Source organism: Borostomias antarcticus (assembly GCF_949987555.1).
Source record: "Borostomias antarcticus genome assembly, chromosome: 18".
Taxonomy (NCBI): domain Eukaryota; kingdom Metazoa; phylum Chordata; class Actinopteri; order Stomiiformes; family Stomiidae; genus Borostomias; species Borostomias antarcticus.
In genome coordinates this window covers 15504449-15524967 of record NC_140251.1, presented here as the reverse complement: position 1 = coordinate 15524967, position 20519 = coordinate 15504449, and the positions used below count along the sequence as shown (strand labels likewise).

Below are 20519 nucleotides of genomic sequence, written 5' to 3'. Positions count from 1 at the left end.
TGAGTTGGACTGAAGGAGACAACAGACAAAGACAAATGTCAACAGAGACCCCGTTTACACCTCGTATCGAGATTGTATCTAGATAATGATTTAGCCTGATTACATTTACACCTGGCATTAATATGCGTTTTGAGTATCTTCAACCCGATCCGTTTGAGATCCGATCGACTCTGTCCAGCTAACAATTGAACGTCACATCCTGTTTGTGCTTGAATATTTTCGTCCCACCAAATTTAGAGTAGACACTTTGTCTCGTCTGGACTCCAACCTTCAGGATCCATTTCAATGCTTTCTTGCTAGCTGCCATGGAAACCTGCTCCTTGCTGGTGTTGGCTTTTGATGTCTTCTTATTTTGTTGTTCTGCTTTGTGTTTTTTTTAAGTTTTTTTAAGTTCAATAAAGGTGTGCAGCACCACTGGACTATAACCACTGATGAATATTGATGAATTTGGTTGATTTTCAGAGAAATGTTGGTTTAATCTGATCCTGTTAGCTGTTCCTAATTATAATGATTGACCTCTGAGTGTAGCTGGAGCTGGAGCTTTCTGTAAGAAATGGTGTCCCTCTACCATAGACTTATGAGATAAAGATGACATTCCCTGGCTGGTGCACTCTGTGCCAAACACAATTGTTGTGGTTAGAGTTAGCTTGACCAAACAAGGCCACAGAAGAGACCAGAAAGACTTATCGGAGAAGAAACGAGGGGGGTGACACCTGAACCATAAGAACCTTGCTCGAGCTCCGATTTGGGTCCAGATTTGGGTCCAGACAGCATACAGAGAGGTCAACTGTACATTAGACTATAAGCCATCGTGTCAAACCTTCTGGAATAAACATGCTTTTGCTGTCGCTCAAATCCCGTGTTGGAGAGATTTATTTGGGATACATCAGAACAAGGAGACACTGGACTGTGTTAATAGCCTTTCTTGAGAAATAACGAATCACTGAAGAAGTCACTAAAGAAGTCACTCCAACATGGGATATGAAGAGGCTGCAGATACAGGTTTATTACAGAAGTTCAGCCTACAGTAGACCCTCTCAGCACAGTCTGAGTCCCTCTCTGCCTGCCTGTTCTGCATGGCTGCCATGCTCCAAACCAGCACCAAGGTCTTTGGGTTGTTCATTAGTAAGCCCCCCTCTACCCCCTCTGCCTATTTATGGTTATGCCTATTTAAGGTCCCTAGATTTGTAAACATAACCTTACCATCTACATCACTCAAGGGTGACCCTTACTGACAACTTCCCTTCGGCCTACAGCACACACACACAGGCAAATGTCTGGTCTTGCTAGCTCAGTGTTCCTAGTACAAAGCACATAAACAATCAGATGTTAACAAGACATTTCTCTCAAGATTCATCACTGGTCTGGAACCGTCGCGTTCCAACGGCTACGTATTTCCGCCCACGTTGTTGATATGTGGATTAAAAACGCATTCCCATTTACATTTTTTTTTACTGTAAATGTGGTTGAAATGCATCTACGTTTTGGGCGCATTTACACCTGTACTTTCATGTGGTTTAGCACGATCAGATTGCAATCTGATCACCAAAAACGCATTTTAATGCCAGGTGTAAATGGGGTCAGACTGTAATCTGCTCTCTCTCGAGCACAAGCCGTTCTAGACAGAAACCTAATCTGTCATCTCCCTTCACTGTATTACGAATGATGGCAGCTAATGGGATGCAGCCGAGCAGAGTGGTGAGACTGGAAAACGGTTGACTCACTTGAAGGAAGCTGATGGTTTCGAGGTAGAAGGACTGGGGGGTGTTGTTGAGGATGCTCTCTAGCGCCCCCTGGACGATGGTGCAGGCACCCAGGATCCTCTGGCTGAGCTTGACCAGACCCTGCCGGATCTGACGGGGTGGCAGGTAGAAGGGGAGAGAGAGGGGAACAGAGACGTAAGAGTCAAAAGTCACACAATCAAGACTCAGATACATTCACAGTATACATATATGCATATGTATGCATGCGTATATATGTATGCATGCATGGATGTGAATGCGCCATTCATCCATGTGAATGGTGCATGTACTGTGTGTGTGTGTGTGTGTGTGTGTGTGTGTGTGTGTGTGTGTGTGTGTGTGTGTGTGTGTGTGTGTATCAATGTATGTAGGTCAAGGTCTGGAAGGGAAGATAATGTTAGGCTGAAAGATCATATTTCTGCTCCAGATCTACATGTGGCTTCAGTTTCCCAGTCCTACAGTACACCTTACAGTCATGTCTGTATCATCTGACATAATATAATAATAATAACAATAACAATAACAATAACAATAACAATAACAATAACAATAACAATAACAATAATAATAATAATTATTATTATTATTATTATTATTATTATTATTATTATTATTATTATTATGGTGCCAATAATAATAATAATAATAATAATAATAACAGAAATAATTGTCACTAGCTAGGCTTTGGCACATAGAGATCTGTGTTCTGCTACAGTTGTGTTACAGGCTGTGGAACATAGAGATCTGGGGCCTCGTTTATCAAAGAGCGTGTAAATTCCGGTGTAAAAGAGGGCGTACGACGAAAACGCGGAAAATGCGAAATCGAGCGTACGACGAGAATATATACACGCTTTTCGGATCTATCAAAAAGGTCGTACGCCCTTTTCTGCACGAGAAATCCGAGACTGGCGGGGAAGAGAGCGTACGCGCACGCGCCCCGTGTTCCGCCCTCGCCACGCCCTAATCCAACCATATATGGTCAAAACCATGAGTGGCCAAACGTGGTTTCCCGGAAGGAACCGGCTTAAAAAGGTAGCGTGGAGCACCCAGGCGGGACAATGAAACATGGAACGAAGAGCTAAGAAGAGGAACTTCTCGGAGACGGAGGTGCATGTGCTAGTTGGTGAGGTCCACGCGAGGAAGGCAATCCTCTTCGGAAGGTATTAATAGCCTACCTTTGTCTGTTTGCTCCTACAGCTTAGTAGCCTACTTTAGCTACGTTTTGTGCATCTAGGATTTGGCATACACGGACATACTGTAACATGTGGCTGTGAGGAAAGCAAACATTCTGTGGTAGGCTATGATTAAATTAGGACCAAAAACAGGGAACAATAACGCAGATGACCACTTCATAATGTTAGAACACATTAAACATTTTCCCCTCTGGGAAATTAAGACTCATCTAAATCACCCGGTAAATCACAGCATTTATTTGACTGCCAACAGAAAAACATATCAAATGAATATGGCTGCACAATGAAATGTTTAATGCATAATCAAGTTCACAGACAAACTCAAAGAAAATGATTGAAATTGTTTCTCCAGACTCTGACGTGGGGTCGGACTCAGAGGAGGGGGAGTCTGCAGTGGTCCTTGACCTGACGGTCGTGCCCCCGCCGGTTGTAGCCTCCACCTCCAGCGCCACGACCTCCACCTTCTTATCAGCTTTGAATATATATCTTGGCAAACATAACACGGGATGATGTACAAGGAGGGGACAGATACCTAGTGAAAGTACTATTGGTTGCTAGTAAAAAGACAATAACGAGGGCTTGGTATAAGGTGGAACGCCCAACCAAGGAGCAGTGGCTGGGTGTTGTGGAAGAGATTTATGTTAGGGAGAAGTTCACGCATGCATTGAGGATGCAGGAAAGAAAGTTTGAAGGGAGATGGGAAAAATGGATGGATTATAGAAGGAAGTGTGATGATACCACTAATATTAAAATTGTCATATTTGAGTAAGAAAAAAAAGCTGCATGGATGGATGTACCCATAAGCTGTTATTGTAGGTTTTTATGTTTTATTGTATTGTCGTTGTATGGATGGAAAATGCTAATAAAGATTAAAAGTAAATAAGACAAAGAATATGTATCTTGCCTATGGACACACCAACAAGCCAGCCGTCACGCGCAGCGCCTGCCTCCAGTCTAGCCCTACCCTGCTGTGCGCCAGGATGAATGAGTCATGCGTGGAGCCAGGCCACCGTGCCACTACACTTGTGATGAGCATGTCACATATGATTTGGGTATTTCTAGTGTGCACATTTTAGCGATTCACATAGACGTATTCATTCACTGATGGTGCCCTTATGTGGGTGCAGTCGCCATCGCCGTCACCTCTTTGGAGTTCTATCTCGGCCAGTAGGCCGAGTAGCGCCGGATTCATTTAGGCTCGCATTACGCACAGGAGGACTGTCATTTATATGCTTACCAAAGAGCAAACAGGTCCACATGATCACATATTAATGACAATCTAATTGGTCAATTATTGCCGTTTGATGGAGTGCCTGCATTAGGTGTGTGACATATAGCGCGGAAAGGTTTTGGACAGCGCATAGGTTCAGTTTGGGGAACAAATCCATATCGGACCATGAATGAGCCGGTTAGAGGACACGTCTAATCTTGCATTGCGATATATGTTTGTGCTGAATTGGGCTATTAGCCTACATGATTGTGCGTTCATGAACTGTCGCTCTTATTCTCTCCGTCAAACATAGTAATTCACCGACGCACCACCTGCGTCGCCAGTTCCCCCTGTGTTCAAAGAGGGCGCAGAACACCGTGTAAATCGGTACGACAACTTGAGAGGTGTCGTACAAAAGCGCGGAGAAAGGCGACTAAATTTCCGCCCTTTCGGCTTGATAAATCGCAATGTGGGGGGGGCAAATGGCGTACGCCTGAAATCGCGAAAAAGACCGTGTAAAAGAAGGCGTACCTCAATGATAAATGAGGCCCCTGGGTTCCGGTACGGTCGGGTTACAGGGTCCTAATGTACCTCTGATCCGAATATGTTGTTCCGGTCGTGGATGAGGATCCAGCCCATCCTCCAGCCGGGGACCAGCCAGCGCTTGGCGAGGCCACCGCACGCCAGCACGGGGACGCCACTGCTCAGAGACGCCAGCGAGGGGGAGGAGCAACCAGGAAACACCTGGGATAGGACAACACACATGAAATACACATTCAGGAAGATAATAATACACACACACACACACACACGCACACAAACTATCTCAGACAGAGAGTAATACTGTAAACACATACATGAAAAAACACACTCGGTTCAGAAAGTTAGTCATACACACAGAAGGATAGTAATACACACACAAAATACACACTCAGAAAGATAGTAATACACACACACACACACACAAACACCCAGAAAGACACCAATACATACTGTACATATGAAATACATACTCAATAAGATTCCAATACACTAGACACCCAGACTCAATATTAATAAACTGTCGACTGCATGGAGCAGTAAAACAGTTTTTCAAATCAGTATTTCTCAAGTGCTGTCTTTGTTTCTGTTGGAGTCCCTCACTGACCCAACCACCTCCGGAACATGAGAAACTAAAGCTCATTCTAATGGAAAGAAAATATGAGTGGGGTTCACTGCCCCAGAACCGGAGCAGGACCGCTCCAAAATCTGATCCGAATATGGGAGGAGGGTCCGCACTCAAAACTACTTTAATAAGATCTTTATTTCATACACACACGTGACAGACCTCAACAGACTTCATTTCAAACCTTTATTTTGACTGAGGTTTCCCTCATTTTCAGGGTTGACGAGTTCACAATACACAAACAAAAATGCAGACAAAATCAATTAAAGCAATCAAATCAATTAAAACAATTACAAGAAGAAGTGCAAAGGTCCAGAGCCAGAGACTAAAACTCCATACATGAAGGGAGCACCTCAAGCTTCAGAGTCAGTTGTAGGCTCTTCCACGTATGTGGGGCCTCGTGAATAAAAGCAGACCTTCCAGACGCATCTGAATCCAGAAACGCGTCTGTTGAGGTCTGTCACACGTGCGTATGAATGGGAAGAAAATACAAATGATTTGATCATAACGATGATGCAGATGAGAAAGGAGTTCTTTACTTAATGCAATACATTTCTGTGAATCAACATCTACTTTTCTGTGGTGAAAAAGAGAAAAGGACAAAGGGCCAGCAGAATCAGAAAGAGAGAGAGTGAGCAACTGGAACAAAGAGAAAGAGGGAGAGAGAGGGAGAGGACATGGAAGATAGAGAGGGATAGAGAGACAGGGAGAGAGAGGGGGAGGGAGAGAGGGGGAGAGAAAAAGAGTACGTAACAGTAACTGAAGTAAGCTGGCTTTCATTAAAGCTATAGCCTTGACGTCGGCTGGAGGGGAACCGCCCCACCTCCTATTGGCTAGTGAGGAGTGATTGACAATTCTGGTTGCACATCTGAAAGATTACCTCAGACCTCAAAAACTGACGAATTTGGTTCTGGTGTTCTAAGCTTGTGTGAGCAACATGGTTCCTATTTCACTCAGAGAGAGAGCAGAGAGAGGGAGAAAGAGAGAGGGAGAGAGAGAGAGAAAGAGCAGAGAGAGGGGGAAAGAGAGAGAGAGAGAAAGAGAGAGAGAGAGAGAGCAGAGGAGATGGAGGCCATGCTATTGGGGCCCATAGCGAGACAGCCTTCTGCCTGCTAGACATCCCCCACCAACTAATGAGCCCTGAGACAGAGTCTATCAATGCTGCCCAGAAGCAATCTGCCAGGGCCAGCTCTACGATTTAGGGGCCCAATCAAACAATATTATATTTTCTATTTTTTTCACCAGTCGGCAGTCAGCCTAGCAGCCAATGGGCCCATGCGGTGTGCGTGTCTGGTCCTCCCACCCAATTCCTTCCCCCTCTCCCTCTCTCTGCCCCCCCCCCCCTCTCTTTCTCTCTCTCTGCCCCCCACCCCCCCCCCCCCCCCCCCACCCCTCTCTGGCACTAACATCTGCATTAATCGCAAACATATGCGGCAAAAAGTGCACAGTCATTCTGGTGTACTTGTGTTCCACAGAGGAGGGCCCATTGGGGGCAGGGGATAGACATAGAGCCCCATGCTACGCCCCCCAGCCCCACAACCCTGCAGTGACCAGCTAGCTACCGACTTGAGCTACAGATATGCACAAATCTCAATCCATTCACTCAAATGCTATGTGAGCAAATCTCAAGAATCCACTCATCCATGAAGACCAAGATAATAGATGGTATACCACAGACAATACAGAAAACAAGATTACGCCTACGATGCAACTGCTGCATGTATTCAGACCCCCAACAAAGAACCAAAAGACAATTGGACTGGATTTACATGGCCTTTACACAGGTGCTCTCTGTGCTATTTACTGTACACTGCATTGTATAGAAGTCTCTCTCTCTCTCTCTCTCTCTCTCTCTCACCTCAACCTCTACTTGCCCTGGCTGACCCCCAGCGCTGGAACCCAATGCACCCCAACCAGCCCCCTATCTGCCCCCCTTTCAGTGCAGTGCCACCCCTAATCCCCGCCATGCTGATGTGGTGCTGTCAGGCCACGTAGGCCAACCAAGCTGAGCCAGGGAAAACGATGGGCAGGGCTCCCACCAAAAACCCAAAACCTGCTCTCCCTGTCAGTCAGCCAGTCAGTCAGTCAGTCAGTCAGTCAGTCAGCCAGTCAGCCAGTCAGTCAGGCAGGCAGGCAGGCAGGCAGGCAGGCAGGCAGTTACTCAGTCAGTCAGCCAGTCAGTCAGTCAGTCAGCCAGCCAGCCAGTCAGTCAGTCAGTCAGTCAGTCAGTCAGGCACCGCATGGGAGAAAGAATGTGCCTCGTTAGTATAACAGGAGGCCCAGCCAGCGCTGACCCACCCACTCCGGCAGCCCAGTATGCCAGTACTGTATGTGTGCTGCATGCATGCATGTGTGTATGTGTGTATGTGTGCTGCGTGCATGCATGTGTGTATGTGTGTATGTGTGTATGTGTGCTGCGTGCATGCATGTGTGTATGTGTGCTGCCTCTTTAACAAGGAGGCTAAAGTAGCAGTCATTGATTAGTGAAAATCCCTCGATGTGCTAATGACCATGCCGAGCGGAATATTTATTTTGGCATAGTTGATAGCACATCTGAATTGCAAGCGCAAGCTTGCAGGTTCGCATCCCGCCCTGGACAATCCCTTAACGTGGGCCAGAGGAACGCGTGACACAGAAAAACACAACGCAGACTGAAATGAAGTGGTGGAGTGAGTTTAGGGGGTTGAGTCTAACGAGGTGGCTAAAGTAGCAGTCGTTGAGTAGTGAAGCTCACTCCCCTAGTATAATGGATGTGCTACCGACCCCCACATCTGACTTGCGAGCAGAACATTGCAGGTTCGCGCCCCGCCCTGGACAAGTCCTTAACATGGGTCAAAACGAACGAATGACACAAAAAATACAGAGCGAAATGAAGTCCATCACACCTGTCCATAAGTGCCCTGTGTGTGTGTGTGTGTGTGTGTGTGTGTGTGTGTATGTGTGTGTGTGTGTGTGTGTGTATGTGTGTGCGTGTGTAGACTCACCATATCTCCATAGATCTCATCAGCCAGGATTGGCACATGTTGCCTGGAAGCCACTAAAAACAGAAAAGAGTCAATGAGATAAGATAACACACAAAGATGTTTTACCTCAGATCAGGTCTGCAGCCACCAGGTTAACTCTGTAGCGTAGCAGGACGAGCCAGGATGGAGTTTCTAAGCCCAGAAAGAGAGAGTTGACTCACCTGAGAGGACGTCCTGCAGGTGCTTCTCGTCGTAGACAGACTCACCTGAGAGGAAGTCCTGCAGGTGCTTCTTGTCGTAGACAGACTCACCTGAGAGGAAGTCCTGCAGGTGCTTCTCGTCGTAGACAGACTCACCTGAGAGGAAGTCCTGCAGGTGCTTCTCGTCGTAGACAGACCCGCAGGGGTTGGAGGGGTTGTTGATGATGACGCACGCCGTCCGGTCGTCCATCAGGCTCTCCATGTGCTGCAGGTCGATCTCCCAGGACTTCTCCGGCTGCCGGTAGACACAGAGACGCCAGCGTTCAGGACGGCAAAAACAGGAATTACTGTAGGAGGACTGAACGTTTGTGTTTACGTAGCAGAAGTTGTTTGGAGTGATGCTTGTGTGATGAGTAGCCCTGACTGTAAAGCCCACATATCACCCACCCAGATGTCAGACTTCCTCTTTGGTCTAGCGGTAGATGATAGGGTTCCTATGTGAAGGGTCAGTGGTTCAATCCCACCTGAAAACAATAGGTCAAAGGGGTAGGATTTCCCAGCCTAGTGGCCTGGGTTAGGGTGAGGGTTAGGGGTTAGGGGTTACCTCTAACCCATCCTGATCACGTGAGCTCACATTCTGTTTCACTCCACAGATCAGTCTGGACATCCACCCGTTCAAACTGATTGCCACCTGACCAGATATTGGTCGAGCCAGTCATAATTTCATTTAATCATTTGATAAAATGATATGATGACTAACTCATGTTTCCTTGGTTCCATTGGTTATAGGTTTATAGCGTCCAGAGGCATTTTGGTCTGCGACCATTGATAACGCCCCTTGGAAATCGAAAATGACCACGGGATTTCCGGACCCAATTTTGCAAATTGGGTCTGGCGAAGCCAGGCTAAGAATTTCCTTCCTGCAACTTCTTGACAGGTTCTACAGAATAAACCCCCTGGAAGAGACACTAGCCTATCATTAATAAGGCCCCAGCAGTGGGAGTTAGTTAACCTACTGACCTCCTGTCAGATAGCAGAATGACCCCGTCGGCATTGATCCACTCTTCATTCATCAGGACTACGCGTTAGGATGACATCACCTGTTGTAAGACTATTGAGCGACAGGAGGTGCTGTAGCCCTGTCTGCCTGTCTGTCTGTCTGTCTGTCTGTCTGTCTGTCTGTGCTGGTTGACAGCGATAGCTGCCAGATGTCCGGTGGCTCTGCTGGCGAAGCATTAGAGACAGAACACACATGCCCTTCGCTCCCCGTTCCAAAGTGACCCAGTCAGGATCAGGCGAGAAGCCAGGTTCACTTTTAGAAGCTTTTTCACTTACTTACTTAAACTACCCTAAATCACTCATATCCCCTAGGGTGCTGTATTCGTCAGATGATGTACTGTAAGTGTGTGATAGAGAGGAGGTGTGTGTGTGTGTGTGTGTGTGTGTGTGTGTGTGTGTGTGTGTGTGTGTGTGTGTGTGTGTGTGTGTGTGTGTGTGTGTGTGTGTGTGTGCGTGCGTGTGTGTGTGTGCGTGTGAAAGGTTTACGGCCATCATTCACGTGATTTACAGGAGCCAGATGTGCCCTAATGTTGAAAGGTTCACCATTACCACCAGAACCCACCTCTCATCGTAACTCTGGACATTCCTTCCCTCCCTCCATACTCCTCTACCCCTCTACCCTCTCCCTCCCCTCCCCCTCCGGCCTCACACCCGGCCCTCCTCTGTCCGACTCCTCTGTCTCTCCTACCCCTCTCCCTCCAGTCCTCCGGGTTCCAGAGCAGATAGAAAGTGTAACAGCCCTTCTTTGGTGCTCACCAGCAGGTTGTAGAGCTTGACCTGGATGCCCAGAGACATCGCCAGGGTCTTGTACAGGGAGAACCCGGGGCAGGGGACCAGGATGTTGTCTCCGGGGTTACACAAGACACTGATGGCCAGGTCTATGGCCTGGCTGCAGCCACTGGTCAAGATCACGTCCTGCATAGCGATGGGAGAATGGGGGGGGGGGATATTTATTTCAGCGTTGATATTTGGTATAGAGTCTCTAACTGCCTCTGCAGCATTTGTCAGACGGTATGTTGGCTGATTGGAGACAAGAGACAGGTGAGAAGTCTACAGATCACAGATATCTAGTGCAGATTAAGTGAGGGGGAGAGGGAGGGAGGGAGGGAGGGAGGGAGGGAGGGAGGGAGGGAGGGAGGGAGGGAGGGAGGGAGGAGGGAGGATCTAGATCGGCACCTCAGCCTCCAGGGGGGCCTCAGGACAGCTGTAGAAGTTGGCCACCGCCTCTCTGCTCTTCTGGTAACCTGTCCAGACATAGGAAGCAGACTGTAAACCGACTCAGACACCTGCACATCAGGGAAGGATACTTCACTGTCACTAGTAGGCAGAGAGATAGAGGGGCTGATAGAGAGACAAAGAGAGAGAGAGAAAAAGAGAGACAGAGAGAGAAGGGGGGAATCAGGGTGGGAGGAAGGAAGAAAGGGTGGGTGGGATGGAGAGAGAGAGAGGAAGGGTGGTTGGGATGGAGAGAGAGAGAGGAAGGGTGGTTGGGATGGAGAGAGAGAGAGGAAGGGTGGTTGGGATGGAGAGAGAGAGAGGAAGGGTGGTTGGGATGGAGAGAGAGAGAGGAAGGGTGGTTGGGATGGAGAGAGAGTGAGGAAGGGTGGTTGGGATGGAGAGAGAGAGGAAGGGTGGTTGGGATGGAGAGAGAGAGAGGAAGGGTGGTTGGGATGGAGAGAGAGAGAGGAAGGGTGGTTGGGATGGAGAGAGAGAGAGGAAGGGTGGTTGGGATGGAGAGAGAGAGAGGAAGGGTGGTTGGGATGGAGAGAGAGAGAGGAAGGGTGGGTGGGATGGAGAGAGAGAGGGGGAGAGGGAGAATCGGGGCTGGTGATTGGAAGGGAGAGAGAAGGAGAGGGTGAAAGAGGAAACCAGAAGGAGGGTGAAAACTAGCACAGAGAGAGAGGGAGAGAGAGAGAGAAAGGGGGAGAGAGGGAGATAGAGAAAGGGGGAGAGAGAGAGAGACAAATCTACATATGTGCCACTAAAGAGCTCATCAATCATGCAGGAAACTCTCAGTTTATCTGCCGACTCTTGGCTATTGTTCACTAACAACTCTCTTAACTGCCTTTGTCAAAACCTCCCCCTGCCCACCAACATAATATCCTAGTCCCAAACACTAGATCACACACTAACACAGGCACAGTCACACACACACACACACACACACACACACGCACGCACACACACACACATACACAAACACACACACACACACACACACACACACACACACACACACACACACACACACACACATGCCATATAAAGCTCTGTCCAGTGGGAGATGTGTGTTATTAAGGGGTCTTACCAACAGAGGGAGCATAGCCATTGTACTTGTGGGAGTTGATGGCGTCTTTCATGGCCTGAAGGACAGTGTCGTGTGCCGGCAGGTTCCCAAACACAGTAGGATCACCTGGGAAAGACAGAGAACAAACATCAGGTTAGGAGCAGATGAGAGAGGAGGAGGGAGAGGAGGGAGAGGACAGGAGGAGGCAGGAGCTGCAGTAGCACTGTCTGTCTGTCTGTCTGTCTGTATTTATTTTTGTAAAAAGTTGGGTTCTCCTCAGTACTTCAGTACTGAAGTGTGATAGCGATGCTTCACCTATGGAGAGGGCGATCATGGGCTTCTCAGGGTTGGGAGTGAGTTTCATCCCGTCCACGATGGCCCTGATGGGGTTCAGGGTGTTGTTGGACATCTCCGAGGGTCTGAGCTGCCATTTCTGCCGCCGGCTCTTGAGGGTGGCTGGGTAGACACTTCCCTTAACGTTGACGTGGTGGACATCATTCCCGTTCACTCCTTTGCCATTGACAGTTTTGCCCACATAAGACTTACTCTCCATGTTATAGCTGAGGCTTCAGGCTGCAGGGAATGAGAGGTAAATAGATACACAAAACATGAATAGACTTTGATATCAAATCAAAAACCATCAATTGAAAAATATCAATACCTAAAGCAAATATGAATGGAATATACATGGAAATACAAAAATATATAATTAGGCTATAGCCTACACATGGTTTCATTTTCAAGAACTAGGCTACTCAACAGGTGAAGAGTGATTCTGATAAAATCAGTTGAGATCAAGCAGAACAACAGATTAGTAGATTAGTGTAACACATCTGTCAATCAGACCAACCTATACATTTTAACATCGCCTTTTGTGAATCAGATAACAGTTTATAAGTACTTCAACATTTCCCTCACTGAAGAATCACTGTTCAGTCATTCTGCAGTGGTATTTATAAGGACAAGTCAAATCTAAATTCAATTTAAAAACGTCAGACTGGGAGAACAACCGGCTGATAAAACACACAGATCAGATGCAGCCTATAGAAAATACAAACAATAGAAAATAAAACGTGGCATCTCATCCCTCCTAACAGTAGACTAGCTATAGGCCTATGCAATTTAGGCATAGACATCAATTTATTGTTTTTTATTAATGATGTCGTGCGCAATTTTAGCCTAGGCTAGGCTACATTTAACAACATGCAGGCTGTACACGTAACTCACATTTAAATTGCAGGTCATTTTCATTAGACATTAAACACTTCTAATCTGATTATAAATTAGTTTAAATAAACAGTATTTTTATATATTTAGTAAGAGGCTATAAATACCATAAAAAGGTTATAAATAGGCCTACCTTAATAATCTCAAAAGAATATGTTATTACACTCCAGGTGCAGTAATTCAAGTTCAATTCTATAGGACCCGACTGGTTGCGTCTGTTTTAAACCGGCTTTATAGCACGCCCCACGAAAATGGGTGTTGTACTCTGCCCATATTTCCATTGGTGGATATTTAGGGTTGTGCCGATACACCCCCGCTGCATCACTCCCCAAAATGTAAAACACCTCAAGGTTTGGGTTTAACGGCATCGTAACTTTTTCAAACAGAAAAGCCTGGACTCGAGAGGCTCGACCCTGGGACCCCGCTGTCCTCGTGCGCAAATGCGCAATGGGAAGCGCGCTCTTCCTCCAATGCGCTGCAGTGACCAGGCAATACGGAGTTATTGATGCAGTGACCAGGCAATACGTAGTTATTGATTCAGTGACCAGGCAATACGTAGTTATTGATTCATCAGTGTCATCGCATATGTCAGGTTTTGGGGCATGTATAGTATCAGTAAACATGCTTTCTTTGAATTCGATGCTAAACCCCAAAGCATGCGGTGACTCCATCAATCAATAAAAGCCTACTCGAGAGTCGAAAAGAAACCTACATTAATTAGGCTATAGATTTTGTCTTCATCGAGTCGATGAATGACAAAACCACAGCGATAATAAGCAGACGCTCTCTTCTGCCTCATGGGGGGATGCTCGTCCTAATCCATGCACCACTAGGCTACACTTTATATAACCAACTCTCACTCGGTTGTTTTAACAGGTGTGGTTCAGTGCCCCTTGAGTCGGGTCATTTGGCAGCCCAGCCCGGCTAATCGTGATAAGGGATCTGGCAGACTATCTGGTGATAACTTTAGGGTTCTCACTCTTTCTTTTTTTTAACTTAAGGCCCACTTTTGATTGCTAAAAATATTCTGAGGACCACCTTCCCAAATGCAGGAGAAAAAAATGGTGGTCCGTCACTTTTCTCATCCGAGGGCGAGGAAGAGTTTGCATCCGAGGGAACGTTCGCTAGCAGGCTACGTTAGCTGAACACATTCGGATGTGATTGGCCCGGTGACATTCTAACTTCTGGAAGGGACTTTAATCTACAGATTTAATTAAAAATTATTAATAAAGTATAATTTTCTTACTCTAATAGTGATAAATCGTCAGTGTCGTTGTGAAGCTGTTTTGTTAGTCAATTCTATTGTGAGAGTTAGTTTCTGCCTGAGATAGACCAATTGCCCTGCTGACTGCCCTGAGGCACTGCCCAGACTCCGCAACCCCTCCAACCTCATCTATCCTACTGTCTCAACTCAAAGTGAGCAAGTGGTGACAGGGGGACTTTGGAATTGCCAGTCGGCGGTGCCCAAAGCGTTTATCCCAGGCTATGCATCCTCGCTCTCTCTCAACTTTCTTGCTCTCACTGAGACATGGATCACACCAGAGAACACTGCCACACCCACAGCCCTGTCAGCCAGAGCTGTGACGCGAGGTGGTGGTACTGGCCTGCTCATTTCATCATTAGGTCGTCCACAGACGAGCTTGACAGCGAAGTCTCCAATCCTCTCAGCTGTCCATACATCCAGCCAGTTCCGCAGAACTCTCCACTCCTGTGTCCTTCCCCAGCACATCCACATACAACATGGAAATACTCTCTCTTCTCTATTCCACAGTTCTCCCCGCCCTCTTTTGAATTCCATGCTGTCTCTGTCACGTATCCAATCAAGCTCACCATTGCTATTGTGTATCGCCCACCAGGCCCTCTTGGTGAGTTCCTGGAGGAACTTGATACACTAGTTTCGCACTTCCCTGATGATGGGTCTGCACTCATCCTTCTCAGCGACTTCAACATCCAGAGTGAGAAACTGGAACCTCTTCTCTCTTTCCTCTCCTCCTTCGATCTTCACCTCTCTTCTTCTCCTCCTACTCACAAAGCCAGCGACCAGCTGGATCTCATCTTCACTAGACACTGTTCCACCCCTAACCTCTCTGTCACTCTCCTCCATCTCTCTGACCACTATTTCATGTCCTACTCCCTCTCCCTCCCCTCTTCCCACGTAACTCCTCCTCCTACCCACATGGTTACCACCGGTAGCCATCTCCGCTCGCTCTCCCCTACTGACCTTTCCTCTGCCGTCACCTCCGCCCTCCCTGCCCCTGAATCCTTCTCTCTCCTACCCTCTGATACTGCCACTGATCTTCTCCGCTCCACTCTTTCCTCTTCTCTGGACAATCTCTGCCCCCTCACCTCCAGGCCTGCACGCCCAACTCCACCTGCCCCATGGCTGTCGGACTCAGTGCGTACTGATAGACGGAGCATGAGAATAGCTGAGCGTAAATGGAGGAAAGGCAGACTCCCAGAGGACCTTCTTAATTTCCAATCTTCTTTCCACATTCTCCTCCTCCCTGTCTGCTGCTAAAGCTGCTTTCTTCCACTCTAAAATCCTAACCTCTGCTTCCAATCCTAAAAACTCTTTGAAACTTTCTCTTCACTACTCCAGCCCCCACCTCCTACAGTAGGTCTACTCCCAACTCATCCCTTCTCCCTGAAGATTTCGCCAACTTCTTTGATAAGAAAGTTAACAATACCAGATCCTCTTTCCCCCTCCCCCAGTCAACGCTCGGTGCACCAACCTCACCTTCCCACCCTCTCTTCCCTCTCCGCTCCCCCCTCCTCTCCACGCTCCACCTTATCCCACTTTTCTCCCCTCTCCCCCAACGAGGTCCTCAACCTTCTAACTTTCTAACTACAGTATCTAATCTAACCGCCCCACCACGTGCTCCCTAGACCCTGTTCCCTCAACTCTCCTTCAGTCTGTTGCACCCAAACTCCTTCCCTTCCTAACCCACCTCATCAATGCATCTCTTGTATCAGGATGCTTTCCCTCCGCTTTCAAGACTGCCAGAGTCACCCCCCCTCATAAAGAACCCATCTCTCAACCTCTCTGATGTCAAAAACTACAGACCAGTTTCCCTTATATCCTTTCTATCCAAAACGCTTGAACGTGCTCTGATCTTTAACCAACTGTCTTCGTACCTCCACCAGAACGACCTCCTAGACCCCCACCAGTCTGGGTTCAAGGCTGGCCACTCAACAGAGACCGCCCTCCTTGCAGTAACGGAGTCACTCCATGCCGCGAGAGTGAACTCTCTCTCCTCTGTCCTGATACTCCTAGACCTGTCAGCAGCATTTGATACGGTAGACCACCAGATCCTCCTCTCCACCCTCAAGGAGAAAGGCTCTGCACACTCCCTTTTTGCATCCTACCTGACGGGCCGCTCCTACCAGGTGACATGGAGAGGGTTGATGTCGGAACCGTGTAGTCTGACTACGGGGGTTCCACAAGGGTCTGTCCTGGGTCCTCTCCTGTTTTCCTTCTACACTACATCTCTGGGCTGTCATTTGCTCACATTGCTTCTCCTATCACTGCTATGCCGATGACACCCATCCAGTCCTGTCATTTCCCCCTTCTGATACACAAGTGGAGACATGCATAGCTGGGTGCTTGGCTGACATCTCAGAGTAGATGATGACACATCACCTCAAGCTCAACCTGGACAAGACTGAGCTGCTGTTCCTCCCAGGGAAGGGCTGCCCGCACCGGGACCTGGCCATCACCATTGAAGACACAGTGGTGACGTCAACTCGGACTGCGAGGTATCTGGGTGTGACCCTGGATGACCAACTGACGTTCTCCGCACATATCACATCCGTCACATGCTCCTGCAGATTCATGCTCTACAACATCAGGAGGATTCGCCCTTTCCTCACTGATGAAACGGCGCAGGTGCTCATCCAGGCCCTGGTCATCTCCCGCCTGGACTACTGCAACTCCCTCCTCGCTGGGGTCCCGGCGTCAGCCATTAAACCTCTGCTGCTACAGTACTCGCCTGGTGTTCAACCACCCCAAGTTCTCCCACACAACTTCTCTTCTCCGTTCCCTACACTGGCTCCCTGTAGCGGCTCGCATCCAGTTTAAAACTCTGGCGCTAGCCTACAGGGCAATAAAAGGAGCAGCCCCCTCCTACCTCCAGGCCATGGTCAAACCCTACACCCCCTCCCGACCTCTACGCTCTGCTACCTCGGGGCGACTGGCTGCCCCATCACTCCAAGGCCCCTGCGGCTGATCGACACGGTCACGGCTCTTCTCTGTCCTGGCCCCGCAGTGGTGGAATGAACTACCCACTGATGTCAGGACAGCAGAGTCGCTGCCCATCTTTCGTTGCAGGCTCAAAACTAATCTCTTCAAGAAGTACTAGAACAATCCCCCCTGCTAAGCACTTATTGTATCTTAGATTGATATTCTTGCACTTTGCCTTCAGCACTAGATTATGCTCTTAGTCACTTGTTTTAGAAAGAAGATGCACTTGTGAGTTCTGGCAAGTAGTAGAACATTGGCTTTTCCTACGTTAAATGCAATTATTGTTAGTCGCTTTGGATAAATGACTGTAATGTAATGTAATATTCAAAGGTAACTGGTTATTGAAAGTATACCTATTAACTTGACATTTTTTATATGTGAATTCTTGAGTACATTTATATATGAAAATAACTAGCTTTGTAAATTATCAGGGGCCGTGAACCACTGGTTGAGAATGGCTCAAGTTTTCATTTTCATCTGCCTATTTTACTCATTACATTACAGTCATTTAGCAGACGCTTTTATCCAAAGCGACTAACAATAATTGCATTTAACGTAGGAAGAGCCAATGTACTACTACTTGCCAGAACTCACAAGTGCATCTTCTCTCTAAAACAAGTGACTAAGAGCATAATCTAGTGCTGAAGGCAAAGTGCAAGAATAGCAATCTAAAGTACAGTGCAATATAATATTATACAATAAAATACAATAAGTGCTTAGGCGGGAGGATTGTTGTAGTACTTCTTGAAGAGATGAGTTTTCAATTTCAGTTTTCAGTTTTCAGTTTTCAATTTCAGATTTTAGATAGACTGATTTCCACTCAGGGGTTAAATTGGGGTTTACAAGTGGAGAGGCCCTACTGTGTTTATTTATTTTATTGTGTTGTTGTTGTTATTATTTATTTATTTATCTTTTTAAAAATGGGGCGGGGGCTAAGGAGCAGCATTTATTGTCTGAGTTTTTGTTGTTCTGTAGTAATTTAGCCAACTTTGATAAAGTAGCCTACCTGCTGCATATACAAGTAGCCCAGATTATTATATGACATAGGCTATTTATATTTACTGTGGGGCATGTTCTATTTTACCTTTGAAAATAGTCTGTCTACACCCTCCTCTGACTGCCTCCATCTGCACCCTGTTCTTTAGCTATGGCTGTTGAATTGGATCATTAACCCTTATAAAATAGGCTACTTAAATTAACATTCAATCTTCAACTCAAAATTGCAGTTTCAGATAGCAGTGGTGAGAATAGACATGGTTTATTGGGGGACCCCTCCAGAAAATCTCAATAAACTGTATTCTCAGAATTCCTAAACCAAATAACTATGTTTTTTTCCTGATATTAAAGAGATGGGGTGGCCAAATAAAAATGGGCAGTTATGACACATTTAAATTAGAAACAGCGATTCTACATTTATTAATGATATGCTCAGAACAATGTTTAACAATAAAAAAAGGCAACTACTGTTTATAAATATCACTTGATGTATAACGTGTTGTAACAAGACAAAGGCTACATCCATTGGTGTGTGGAGACCAGGGCTGAGTTTCCCAGAGGCATCGTAGCGCTACGTTCATCGTAAGCGACGGCGTTCGTCGTAGCGCTACGATGCCTCTAGGAAACTCAGCCCTGGTCAAGTGAAGCTCTCTCTTCAGATTCACCGTGGGCCTGATCAGTCCTCTCACAGCCACACGTTCGCTGAGCCCACAGTTCCATCACACAATGTTCTGTTAGCATTTTGAGTCACTCTGTTCAGTTTCCTATAAGTTCCCTCCAGATAGATAAATACTAACACAAATAAAAGCCAAGACACACAACCCCCCGTTGGAACTTTGTACCCCAGCAGGCTTCTCTTATCATGAGGCCACGGGTCCTGGTCACTCTCCTGGTCACTCTCTGTCCCTCACTGTTGACCATGAGATCTTCCTGATTCCCACCTTCCACACAAACAACACTTTTATTCAAAATAAACAGTGGAAAAACATGTTGTCATCATCTTTGTCAATCAGTAACTATTAATTCTGAACAGTGTACGTGTCTGTGTCCAACTTGCAGGGGCCTCACGCATCTTCACAAGGCTGGTCTGTCTCTTATACACACACACCCACAAACACACACACCCACAAACACACACCCTCCCCATGAAGCGCATCAGGGAAGGATTCCAGAAAGCAGAGTTTTCTAACTTTCAGTTCAATTCAATCTCAGGGTTAGCAAACTCAGTTTTCACTAAACCCGCTTTCCAGAATACCCCCTTGTTTGTTTGTGTGTTTGTTTGTGAGCAACACTATCACGTCCAATGTCACATCAAGCTTTGCATGATGATATAACTGATGTTGTAATCATAAACCCTGACAACAAGTTTTGGAAATAGTAGTACTTGGGATGAGCAGTACTACACCAGAGATATAGAATTCCCTGATATACAATATTACATCTCCATCTCCATTTCTGTCACCTTCCACTTGCAGAAAACTATTGTACGGACCAGCCGGCCTCTCCCTCAACATCGGTGTGCAGTGTAGGGGCCATGGGGCGTACTGAGCACCTTTTTGAGTCACTTCTGCACACAAGGGACTCTCTCACTCACACACACACACACACACACACACACACACACACACACACACACACGCACACACACGCACACGCACACACGCACACACACACACACACACACACAAACAAATACACACACAGAGTTTTGATCTGTTGACTGGTAGTGCCACACAGATTGTTGCCATCTAGTTCCCAGCACAATCAATTTCCAATGAGGTCATCATCCGTGATTGGTTGATGGAAGGAGGCAGCCGGCGATGGGAGGATGGAAGGAGCGGAAGGCAGTGATTGGTCAGTAGAGTCTGGTTACATGTCACAGACCCAGAGGGTCTTTCAGAAGGTCTGTGGTCTGACCCCTCTCACACTATGTACTAGAACTGATGACTCAGCAAAGACCCCCACAGTACATTGACATAACATGTCTTACAGGTCATGCATGTTGATCTCTCTCTCTCTCTCTCTATCTCACACACACACACACACACACACACACACACACACACACACACACACACGCACACACACACACATACTTTTGTGCAACAAGTCCAAGTCCAGCAAGGGTCCAGTGCTGTGTCACGACTTTCAAAGGTTGTGTAAAAACTAAGTTCACCTATGCATACACTGTACTACCTGGCTTGACCTTGCTGAGAACGTAACAGAGTATTCTGAGT

At 47.0% G+C, this 20519-nt stretch overlaps 1 protein-coding gene across 1 annotated transcript in view; it reads right to left on the bottom strand.

Annotated features, from left to right (window-relative positions):
- tat (tyrosine aminotransferase) overlaps positions 1–13359 on the bottom strand; it is a 15301-nt gene extending 1942 nt beyond the window's left edge. The window contains exons 1-10 of the mRNA XM_084452879.1: positions 13180–13359; positions 12135–12392; positions 11841–11945; positions 10709–10776; positions 10289–10447; positions 8630–8768; positions 8295–8347; positions 4737–4889; positions 1725–1853; positions 1–9 (exon numbers count right to left, since the gene is read on the bottom strand). The exon at positions 1–9 is cut by the window's left edge and continues 75 nt beyond it. Coding sequence (XP_084309005.1) covers positions 1–9; positions 1725–1853; positions 4737–4889; positions 8295–8347; positions 8630–8768; positions 10289–10447; positions 10709–10776; positions 11841–11945; positions 12135–12372 — 1053 coding nt within the window. The 5' untranslated portion in view covers positions 12373–12392; positions 13180–13359. The remainder of the gene's footprint in view (positions 10–1724; positions 1854–4736; positions 4890–8294; positions 8348–8629; positions 8769–10288; positions 10448–10708; positions 10777–11840; positions 11946–12134; positions 12393–13179) is intronic.
- Positions 13360–20519: the final 7160 nt, after the last annotated feature.